At 30.2% G+C, this 11,981-nt stretch overlaps 1 protein-coding gene across 1 annotated transcript; it reads right to left on the bottom strand.

Moving 5' to 3' along the window:
* Window positions 1–3,253: 3,253 nt before the first annotated feature.
* Window positions 3,254–10,629, bottom strand: LOTGIDRAFT_117517 (hypothetical protein; the record flags this gene model as incomplete). The annotated part of the gene is made up of 15 exons (XM_009056051.1): window positions 3,254–3,457; window positions 3,690–3,864; window positions 4,105–4,286; window positions 4,524–4,808; window positions 5,233–5,352; window positions 5,625–5,732; window positions 5,998–6,174; window positions 6,403–6,616; window positions 6,880–6,996; window positions 7,445–7,594; window positions 7,851–8,040; window positions 8,371–8,601; window positions 9,007–9,235; window positions 10,021–10,248; window positions 10,531–10,629. 15 exons carry the CDS (start codon window positions 10,627–10,629, stop codon window positions 3,254–3,256), a joined length of 2,709 nt encoding a protein of 902 aa, XP_009054299.1.
* Window positions 10,630–11,981: the final 1,352 nt, after the last annotated feature.

Below are 11,981 nucleotides of genomic sequence, written 5' to 3' on the forward strand. Positions count from 1 at the left end.
TTTTTTCTAAAATTTCATCTTTAAAGTGGTACAATTATCATTTTCGCCAATTTCACGGTTTGATTTTAGACTTCTAATACTGTATATGTCAACAGTCTAAAGAAATATTAGAAAGGTTTAAAAAAAATTGAATGATTTTTCTAATAAACTTCTAAATAATTTCACTAAACTTTTGTATTGGGAAATTGTTTTATGTTATGATTGACACAACAATTTTAAAATTCAAGGACTAGGATATCAATAATTAGGTGATAAAGAATCAAGAGATATTGATTTAGAATAAATACTATGTATGATTAAAATACCTCTTTGGACTATCTTCTTCTTGCAGCAGAGTTTCTAGGTTTCGAGAAATTTTTGAGGTGGACACACTTCTAGCTTTAGTATTTTCTTGATCCCTTCAATGGAAAAAAAAAAAACAAATATTTTGAATTATTCATTTCTATAATAATGCTTGAATGCCAACAAGCAAAATGATAATAGTCGAGCAAATAAATTTCTGTACATCTGGGGACAAAATTTACATCGAGGTGGTATGGAAAACAGTAATAAAATTCACCATAAAGTTAAATGGACTGCTCCTATAGTCTGACAACATCTTATCTATATATTTATTGCTGGATAGACACCAATACAATATTAATGAGAAAATTCTGTTCAAAAAAAGAAATATTGTTATAACTTAACATATTACTCTGACATCCATCATAACATTAGTATCATAAATATCGAAAATGTAAAATAATATAAATTCTTGACTTACTTATCTAATTGTGATTTACGTGTAGTACGTTTATTGGTAGTTTTAGCTTTGACTGATGGGATGGTAGTTAATGAACTAGCTGCTGGTGTTTTAGATGATTTACCTAGAAATATCAGTAATATGACATACAAATAATCAAATATATGTAATTACATTGAAGTTTAGTGGTCAAATATTGATCAATTCACAGCAATACCTAATTATTATATCAAATAATATGACACATACATGTTGAATACATACATAACCAAAAAAAACTAGAACCATAAACAGTACCCAATAAAACGTTGCATTTTATAGTCACAATGGGATTTTTAACCGAAAAGAAGTCGGTAAAGGTCAAATGAAAGAGATATGAACCTTAAAAGTGTTGAAAATTGCTATTTTCGGACGCCTGTTAAAGCACAAGTATATGTTGGACATCAAAGATCAAAGTATGCATGAACATCCTAAATTTTCAACTGGAATAAATCGAAGAGAGCGAAAGTATTTATTATTTATTTCCAAATTTAATGTACCATTCATAGGCAACAATCAGACATTATTTCAGTCAAATGGTAAATAGTTAACAGAAGTACCGGTACTAGAACTTGTGATAATTCAACACTTCCTTACCTTATACTTTGAACATGTATTTATTTTATTAAATCCATTATCAACAAACTTGTGCCCAAAGTAGTTTAACTAGTAGTACTGATTAACCTAATAGCTAAACAAGTAAAGTTTCCGAACTAAGGTATGATTAAATGGATTGTGAAAATGCCTCTTTAAAGTTGGGTTTTCTTATCATTCTTGGAAAAATCATGCTTATTGTTTGTTTGATTAATTGATGTTTGTAACGGAATATCCAAAGATATCTACCACTTCTGAAAACTATGCACATAGGGTATATTCTTGTGGACTGTCTTGTTTTGGTCTAACGCAAGAGATGGAATAATTATCAAGATTAATGTTTTGATTGTCAACATAAAATGTGTTTAATTGTGCTTCCTACAGCAAACAAATGTATCTTTAAATACAAATGTTTAATTGTGTCAAAATCAACATCAATTTTAAAACAAAAAGAACCATGGATTTTAGCGATGAATTTTAATTTGATAAGAATTATTAAATCTAGAAAAACATGTTAACCACTTTCAGTTTTATGAAAATAACAAGGGAAATAACTCTAATTAGATATTCAAGGGGAAGAACAAATACCTTTATTTTACACATAATTTTGGAGGAGCTCGCATTATTTATCAATTACTTCAAAATGTCAATAAATGGATTTGGGCTTTCTAAAGTGTTTACAGGAGTTCAATTTTTAGCTCATAAACACTCTATAAGGCTCAATTTTTGACAAATTTTGATGAAACTTGGTAATATTATTCAGTATCGCCTCAAAAAGTTCAAAGTCATAAGTGTATGACTGAAGGTTGAATATTTCATACTGGTAATTGTTACTGTACTGCCAAAATTTTTTTTCAATATCAAAGCTGCCAGTGGGTGTATATTACCTTGCCTGGCAAGCTATCTTCAAGTACAAGGGCAATAACTCATACTAATTATTTTTTAATTTTTTTATTCTAAATAGGATTCATCCTTGGGTGATAACACTCACACCGAGTTTCATCAGATCAAACATGAATTGCGCCTTCTAGAGTGTTAACAAGCATTTTAAGAACAAGGGCAATAACTCATACTGAGTATTTTTTATATTTTTCTGATTGTCAATAGGGTTCAACCTTGGGTGATACATACCATACCAAGTTTCGTCAAAATCAGTCAAGAATTGTGCCTTGTTGAGTGTTTACGAGCAAATGTGGACGGACGGACAGGGTGACGACAATATACACCCCCACTTCATGTTGGCGTATAAAAATAACCTACTAAAGGAACCCAACAATAACATTGTGCTTATAAATAAACTTACGGCGTATTTTAGTTTTGGGTTCTGGATGGTTTTCAGGAGGTTGTAGTAACGTAGTTTCTGCTAATGTTTGTGATAAGTTATTGATAGTAACATCATTAACAGTATCCTCAGTATTAGATACTGGTGACTGAGACTCGACTATAGTATCAGCAACACAAGCAAATTCTTTTATTGTATCTAGGAATTTCTTTATAGACTTTATACAGTTTTTATCTTTCACCACCTAAAAGATAAAAAACACAACTGATATTTGAGATTGGTATTTACTCTAAATATAATATTTTAGAAGATCATATTCAGACTTAACTGAAAACTAACAAACAAGTGAACATGGTCACCTGCATCTTCAGTTACAATATTTATGATAATAATAGTAAAAAGTTTTTATATAATAATAGGTGTATCTTTTTTGTTGTCTGTGACTATAGTGTGTTACAAATTAGCATGAGGACAAGTTAGCTTTCTGCAACATCTGATTCGATTTCCAGTGCTTCAGAGAGTTGTCGCAATTTCGTTCCATTAATAAATATCCATCATTTGACACAAGATTTTCAAGAAATAAGGAAAATGTCTGTTCAACATAAGATAAGATTTAAAAATAAGCTTACCTCTAACATTTCTTCACATAAACCAATAACTGTTTTAATATTCTGTTCATTATCTTGACTTATATCTAATTGGTTTAATATACGTATCCAAAATTTCAAATTAAATGAATCTGAATTGGTGAGTATTTCATTACAAATTTTAATACAAATATTATCATGACCAGGATTGTCCTACAAGAAAAAAAAAATCTCTGTTTATCCTCATTCATAATTCAATATATAATTATTCTGGGAATTCATATCTTTAACTAGATACCATCAATTTGTTTATACAGCATAACATTTTAACATTGTTTGAATACAATAATATTTGTTGTTTTTTTTGTATATTTTAAGATGTTGTGTCCAATATACCAATATCATCAACCAACAATAGCAATATAAAACAAACTGAAAGACTCACCAATTTTGAAGAATCAGTATTCACATGAACAACCAGTCTTTTAGTGTTTATTAACTGTACTAGTATATCAGATACTTTACAAATGTCTACATCAGATAAAGGACTGGATGTTGGGGCATTCATCAATGTGTTTAATGTCTGCATAAATGATTCCTCCATTATTTCTTGATTTACCCTGTAAAATAATATCAAATCATTATTGTCAAAAGAAACAGAACATGGGTAAGGACAATATACTTCAAAGTTTAACATACTTAAGATTGATTAATGCAAGTGTTAAAAAGAATTTGAATTGTTATAGTTTTACAAGGTTCTATAAATCATATAATAATCTAAATATAAATATATCAGATACAACACTATCAACTCCTACATTTTTTTCTAAGGTAGAAATAAATCAGAAATAAAGACCTACCTAGCAGCAAAAGAGAAGATAGGAAAGAAAGCTCCAAGACATTGTCGTAGATGATGATCATCTTCTGTTACAGGATTACACCATAATAATATTAGATGAGATAGTATTTTAGATGATACTAATCGACCTGATAACATTAATTTAGCTAAACCTTCAGCTGCTACAGTTCTTAATTCAACACTCTATAATTAAACACAAATATTTTAACACTCTATAATTAAACACAAAAATTTTAACACTCTATACAAAAAAAAACAATATTGTTTGCAATCTTTTACAATTTAATACATTTACATTAAAGGGATTTCCGAATTTTTTATGTGTATCGGGGACATCGATAGCATCAATTTGCACCACTCCAATTTTCAATCAGACGTCTAAAACTAAAACTAAGAGTTTTATGACATCACCATACCTACCTCACTATCAAGAAAAGCACTCAATATAGCTACCAGTTTGGCAGCAACATTAATAGCTTCAGATTGTTGTTGAGGTTCAGGTTCTACAGTCAAATCATTAGTACTTTCATTTTGTTGAGTAGTATCGAAGGCCTCAATAGTAGTATCAATAGAAACTGTAGTATCTTTAGTAGTTGTTATAGTAGTTTCGGTATCTTTTAATATATCAATACCATACATGTGTACTAAATCAAATAAGCAGGTCAAGGCACTAGTACGTACTTCTACTGTATCAACTTGAGATACCTATTAAGTCAAAGAATAACAAATGAGAAAGCAAATCAAATTTAAATACACTTCAGGAAATGGAGCCTTTCAGTAAAATCTATAACTGCAGCATATTTTCATAGGTAGCAGATGATAGGTTTATGAACTTCATTGAATGACATAAATCATTACATAATTTACATAGTAAATACAATGAAACCAGACTGGCTTTTCCAAGTATCTTAAATATGTACCCTTAATGTTATTAGGGCTTGTGAAAACAGACAAATTTCCATGCACCACATAACTACAATTTTCCAATATGTCTGAGGGAACTACCTTTCTGAACTGAGAAACAAGAAATTAACTGAAAATCAATTTTTTGCATCACTCTAATTAATTTGAACAAATCTGATTTGTTGATACAATTCCGCCAGGCAATTATGAACAAAGATATACAAACCTGCATAAATAATGGTAAATAGATCAAAACTAAATCTTGTTTTAAATGACAACATAACCCTAATGCTGCAACAGCCTCATTTCTAACACTTTCATACTCACTCTGAATACCAGGTATTATCTGTAATCAAATTATTGTTCTCAATATTGGACTATTTGCTTATAAATTTCACTCTCGCTGTTGTTGTCAATAATATCAGGTAAATGTCACACTTATAAATACAGAAATTAAATGTCTGGCTCAAAACAGTGATTGAATCTGAGAAACTGGGTAAAAGCCAGAGTTATCAAGTTAAAAAAAAATGCTACAAACTGGCAAAAAAACAACCATAATATATTCATGCTAAAGTTTGTACCATACCATCTGTTAAAAGCTTATTAACTATATATTACCTGGGCCTCTAACATCATTTGTACAGTAGATGATAATGTTTTTAATGGTAATATTTTTAACATTTCACTAATTATAGTTAAACATTTGAGCAATGTAGCTGGATCATTCTGAAATAAAGGATTTTTTTGGTAATTCCACCCTGGGTATGTACAATGATTTCAAAGTTTTATTCATAACCAGATGCAATATTAAGTAGTCATTTGTCATCTTTTCTCTATCAAACATAATAGACTGAATATGGTATTAATTTTAAAATATTTTATCAGATATTTCTAATAATTCTGAAAGTAAGGTGTTATGCCAATTGATCTGCCTGTAATTCTCTAGTTTATCGTAAAGGTGAATAATTTTATAATCAAATCACACACATACCTTTTCAGTTCTAACTTCTTCTTGTTCAGGTCTAGCTGAGTCCAGTAGTTGTAATTTTTCTACATCTAATTCACCAATAACACCTTTTAATTCAGCTGCCTTAACAAACTCCTGTTTCTGTACACAATCGTCCATTTCTTCTCTTAATTGATTTAATTTCACTCTAATACTAGCAATCTATATAATTAGATATAAGAAATTTATCTGATTTCAATCTAATGGCCAATTTGATAAAAAAATTAAATGTCACTAATCACGAAATATGTTTTATTGGAAATTAGTTTTAGTGGAATTGCAGCAACCACAGAGGTCTGATTGAAAACTGGAATGGTGCAAAATGTCAGTGTGCTTGGACGTATTAAAACTTACAAACAGCAAGTCAGAGAAATAAACTCAATGTTATACCTTTAAGTCTATTTGTCGTTGTTGATCTTTATTAATACCCTTCTCTACAATAGTTATAGGTTCTTTAATTTCAGAGATAGTTTCAGCTAGGTAGTTAACGAGTGATTCTGAGGTAGTTGTAATAGTTTCTAGTCGTGGTAGAATATGTTTAACTAGTCCAGAACCAATAGTTTCACATACTAACATATCATGTAATATCTTCTCTAGAGCTTTCCTATAATTGATTATATTAATCATCTCAACTTCAGGTTACTTGTCAAAAAAACAAACTATCATATTCTTATGAAATGCATATACTGTCTCTAGAATTCAGTAATTTTACATTTAGTTATTCAATTCATACAGAATATTATCAATTTTCTTGTCATATGTAGATTTTCAGAAAATTAAAGAAAACAGTAAAGTATGGGTTTGATTTGCAATGGTTTCATTTTTGACATATTAATGTAAATTCTGATATAAAAAATTTGAACATACCTGCCTGCTTGATCAGCTAAATCCATACTATCTATTAAGATTAATAATTGTTGTAAAACAAACTCTATTTCTAACTGTTTCTCTATATCATCACAATCCATATTATCTTCTAAATACCTATATCATATACACATATAATGTTAGAAATAAAGAAATATTAAAACAGTACCTGAAACATGATGTTAAGCATATCATGTTATATTGTTCTTTATTTTAATCTATTTTGGGTGAATCACAGTTAGTATCAATTACATTTTAGCTCACTGTTCCAAACCCATGACACCACACTATTATATTTACTTTTTCACTTATATTTTCTAATCTGCTTGTGTTGCTGTTTTGCAAAATAAGACTCTTCAATCTTTGTAAGATATATAGAAGCAGGAAGGTAAACATTAAGAAGATATATGGATGTACTACTTCTGAGTTTATTACATACTATGTTTCGGAACACATACAGGTAACGTTATCAAGTAAAAAATTTTTTTTTAAATAATTATCATGCAAAAAACATAGTAAGACATTGAATTGAAGTTTGAAGTATTTAAAAAATACTAGCACTTACTTGCGTAGATAATTAGCATATAATAAACAATTGGGTATAATAGTTTCTAATATTTCTTCATATTCATTACCCTTAGACTGTATATATTTCAATAACATTCTCCAATACATAGAACTTTCACAATCTAACTCTTCTATTACAACCATATAACTGAAATAATCAACATCTTTATTGTGAATCATAAATTGCTAACAGAAAGTTCCAAAAGACACTCTCTATCAAAGTATCTGTGAAATAACTTGGTATTGACCAGCCTTCTTTCAACAAACAGTTTGACAAATCTGAACTTCAGCTTTAAACCTCTAGCAATGTAAAATAACAACTGGCAAATACTAAATTGATCACAAACTAAGGACATCTTTATGTTGAAAAGAATACTTTTAAAAGATATAATAATGTAAGCTACCTGTCATCCAATAAGTTAAAGTTGGAAACTAGATCAGCAACTTGTGACTGTTGAAACATTGTATTGAGCACTTGCTCACAGATCTCAGTAGAATTCACATCTAAACTCTTCAACAAATCCAATATATTACCACTGAATGATCGTAACCATGCTTGTAATACTTTCTTAGAGCAGATATCACGTACACTAGCTGTAATAGATAAAGATTACATACACCATATGCAGCAAAAAGAACATTGATAATTCAAAGCATCATAACCAGATGAAAATTGAACTCTCTATTGTGTTCACACAAAAGGTTTTTGGATAAACCGACCAATCCATAACAGCAAAAAAGATGAATTGAAAACACATCCAGAATTAGTAAACATGCAAGTACATTTCAATCATTTATAACCAGTTGAATTCGTACTATTGGTCATTAAACCTTAGATATCATTTTGTTCTCCTTAAATGAGTTGTCAATCCTTTAGGTATTTCACATGTCTTACAAGAAAGAAGGCATGAAAATGAAACTTACCAGCACGGTCATTTAGGCCTTCATGTAATAACTGTAGTCTCTGAGCTATAGTCAAAGATTTAATATGGATTTTCTCAGCTAGAACACAATAAGCTACTTGTCTTACACTTTCATTCACATCTCGTGTTCTCTCCAGTATATGTGCAAGAGTTCTAGTAGAAGGGGCAATAACTCCTAAAACAGCTCTTCTCACATCAGGATTGGGATCACAAGACATCAAATACAAATAAGCTATAAAAAAATAGATTTAAGATGGGTAGCTGTAGGGTGTTGGTCCAATCATGCTTATTATTAAATTATTTGATGTTTATAGAGTTTTGAGACGTGTTTTGACACCAACATAATAGGAAAAAGCTAAAAATATAATTATGGTCTTAACTATAAAAGGTTTATGATAGATTTAACATACAGTGCCAATAACACTCTGAAAGTGACATCAACAAATATTCTATGTATGTTTTGCTTAAAGGGAAAGGGAACCACATGTCAAATTATAATTCTGAGAATTCTGAACAGAGATATTGAAGTCTGAAATTGAACTCTTATTTGTTTCTCGGGAATTCATTAAACAACTGTTTCCCTTAAAGTTCCCTTGAAAAAGAATGTTCATAAATTAGAAATGATAAAATTTTCAACCTTTTATAACAGGACAGTTATCATCAGTAGGATCTTGTAATCTGGATATAGCTAATACAGAATGTTTTCTTACTACATGAATTTTATCTCTCATTCTTTCTAACATACAGCTATAAATACGATCATATAACTCATCATCTATTTGAGCATCTTGAGATAGATTATTTAACAACTTATTTATCATCTGACAACAGCGAAATCTTACACCTCTATCACAAGCACTATGATACTGAAATACATAGAAATAAAACAAACTTTTTATCAAGTTATGAAAACAAGCTTAGTCTAGTTTGAGAAGAATGGCCAAGTCAACTTGAAATGCTGAATTCAATATATTTGACAATCATATCTGATCTCTCTATCAAACAAGTGGTTGGATGCAAGATATGCCCACTTTCCTGATAATCAAGTATATCAAAGCAAGCAATCTGTTTCAAATAATACCAAAATTTTTAACTTGTCCAAGACATTAATGATTTAAACTAACATGCAAAATTTCATAAAATTAGGACATAAACTGTTGCCTCTATTGAGTTCACAAACCACGAGTGAGTGCATCATTTAAAACTCTAGCCTCTATTGTTGTGACGTTATGTTTTAGTCAAAGATTGCAATCAGTGTCGTGTCCCTATCAATAAATTATATAGAAATTGATGATTGTACAATTTACAATCCCTTTAAGAATATTTAAGAGCCTGTGAGCTACCAATATGCTGAATAGAGAAATACAGACAGAAATAAGCCTCTAATCAAGGGTGGAAAAATGAAAAGACTATCTTGATATTGATTTGTTTACATTAATCATATTTCAACTAATGGCTAATAACCTATGACGAAAAAAAAGGGACAATTTTTCAAAATTTGCGCAAATCACATTTTGTGATGACTACTTTTTGGTCATTTATTACAATTCTACATTAATAGTTTGAAAAAATATTCAATGAAAACGAAGCTCAAAATTCAATTCAGAACATTTCAGTATGCGAATGTTCTCATTTAGTCTCAAATACTTACATCCAATAAAAATTCAAATGTTTTAATCAATAATGGATTATCTTCTATGTCATCTTCATCAACTACTGTTTCATTATTCCCTTGACTTGAAGGTTTAGGTATATCAGGTGCTGATACAAATTTACATATAAACTCTATAGTCCTCTCAACGGCTGCCTCTCGTTTATACACCACCATAGAAAACTTCATTAGATGGAGAAATTCCTTCCAAAAACTATCAAATTCCATCTAAATTAAAAGAGAAAAACGCTCATATTTAGTATTAGGTAATGTTTCCTGTCAATCACAGACTTGGGTTCAATCAAAGTCATATTTTTAATTACAAATAAGATTTTAAGCCTACAAATGATAATAACCCAAACGCTGAAAAAATCAATTACTCTGCAATTATATATTGAGTTGCCAAAACATAGACCAGTTTGACAAGAAATTGTACATAAATAATATCAGGGTTTCAGAATTGTCTGTGAAGGTTAATTCGAACCAACTGTATTAATAAAAAAAACATACCATAGAATACATAGTTCTCATCACTTTCAACATCTTGTTGTGATGTTGTAGTCCTTTCTGACATTGGTTAAATATATCTTTCATTGTTAATTCAGGCATCTACAAAAGATTCAAAGTAAAACATATGAAGCTGTCTCAGCTTAAAAACATCAAACTTATAAAATCAGTTAATACCATAAATTCATATCATTACCAATTAGAAGCCTATTTAAATTCACAAAGTAACTTGCCAGGCAACATATCGTCGGTGGGCAGTCAAAAGGTCGTATCTTGTGATTTTGCCGGAATACCTTTTAGCGTTCAACAGGCATGTCGATTCCAATATGCGTATTTCTATCTAAGTTAGGAGCCTCTAGACTAAATAGAAGTGTTTATTTAGTCACGAGACAAAAAGTCTAATTTGGATTGCATGAAAAATTGGCATAGCAAAAAGTCGTATATCCAAGAGAAGCACTAAAACATGTCCACAGTCAATTGTATTTTTCCTCAAAACAGGTAAACAACTTTTTGACATACACTATCAATATTCATAGTCAAGTGTTATGATTATAGGATCTTAAAAACATGTCTAAAACATGATTTGAAGGTCTTTATCTCTTCATATGTTCTCCAAGTTTTTAAGCGTTAAAATTCAACAGCAAGTCGTTCGAAACTAGGCCTAGTTGTTCTATCGCTATTTATTATATTTCCCGCCCTTGTCTTCTTTCAAAACTCATTTACAAAGTCCCTACGTTAGTAATAGACATTATTATTTGTTGTAATAAATAATTTAACCGAAAGAAAGAAAGAGCGACACTCTCGTAATCAGCCAAGATACAACTTTTTGCATGTTATTAATTTCCAATTTCATGTTCTCAAAGAATACGCCTGAATATAAAACTATTATTAAATTCATTATTCTGAACATTCTATCTTTTGTTTTCTTTAAGTCTCTAAACAGTATGGAGCCAACGAAGTTTTTATCCCGAGGTAGACATCTGGTGGAGATGGCAAGAAACCATACTCTCAAGGTCTTCGGAGCTGACGGACCAAATGACCAAATGAGTAAACCAAGACATTGTTTCCAGTGGCGAAAGTTCTGATGATTCCAACAAGGACCCAGACTACCAACCAAGAAAAAGGGACTATAGGGATCTTAGCGATTCTTCTGATAATGATGACGTTAGAGCATTTTCCAAATGTAGAAATACGGTTTATACTTCCCGTTCTGATGATAAGAAGAGTGGTAAAACAAGTACTTCTTTTGTAAGAACTGATACGGTTATGGATGGAAAAAGGTCTGATGATGTTACTGGTGAAATAACGGCTGTTAGAAAAGAAAAAGAAGCTGATGATGTTATATCTGGTAAAAGAGGTGCTGATGAAGTTATGACTGGTGAAAGACGGGCTGATGAAATTATGGCTGGTGTAAGAGGTGCTGATGAAATTATGCCTGGTAAAAGAGGGGCTGA

Source organism: Lottia gigantea, assembly GCF_000327385.1.
Source record: "Lottia gigantea unplaced genomic scaffold LOTGIsca_26, whole genome shotgun sequence".
NCBI lineage: Eukaryota > Metazoa > Mollusca > Gastropoda > Lottiidae > Lottia > Lottia gigantea.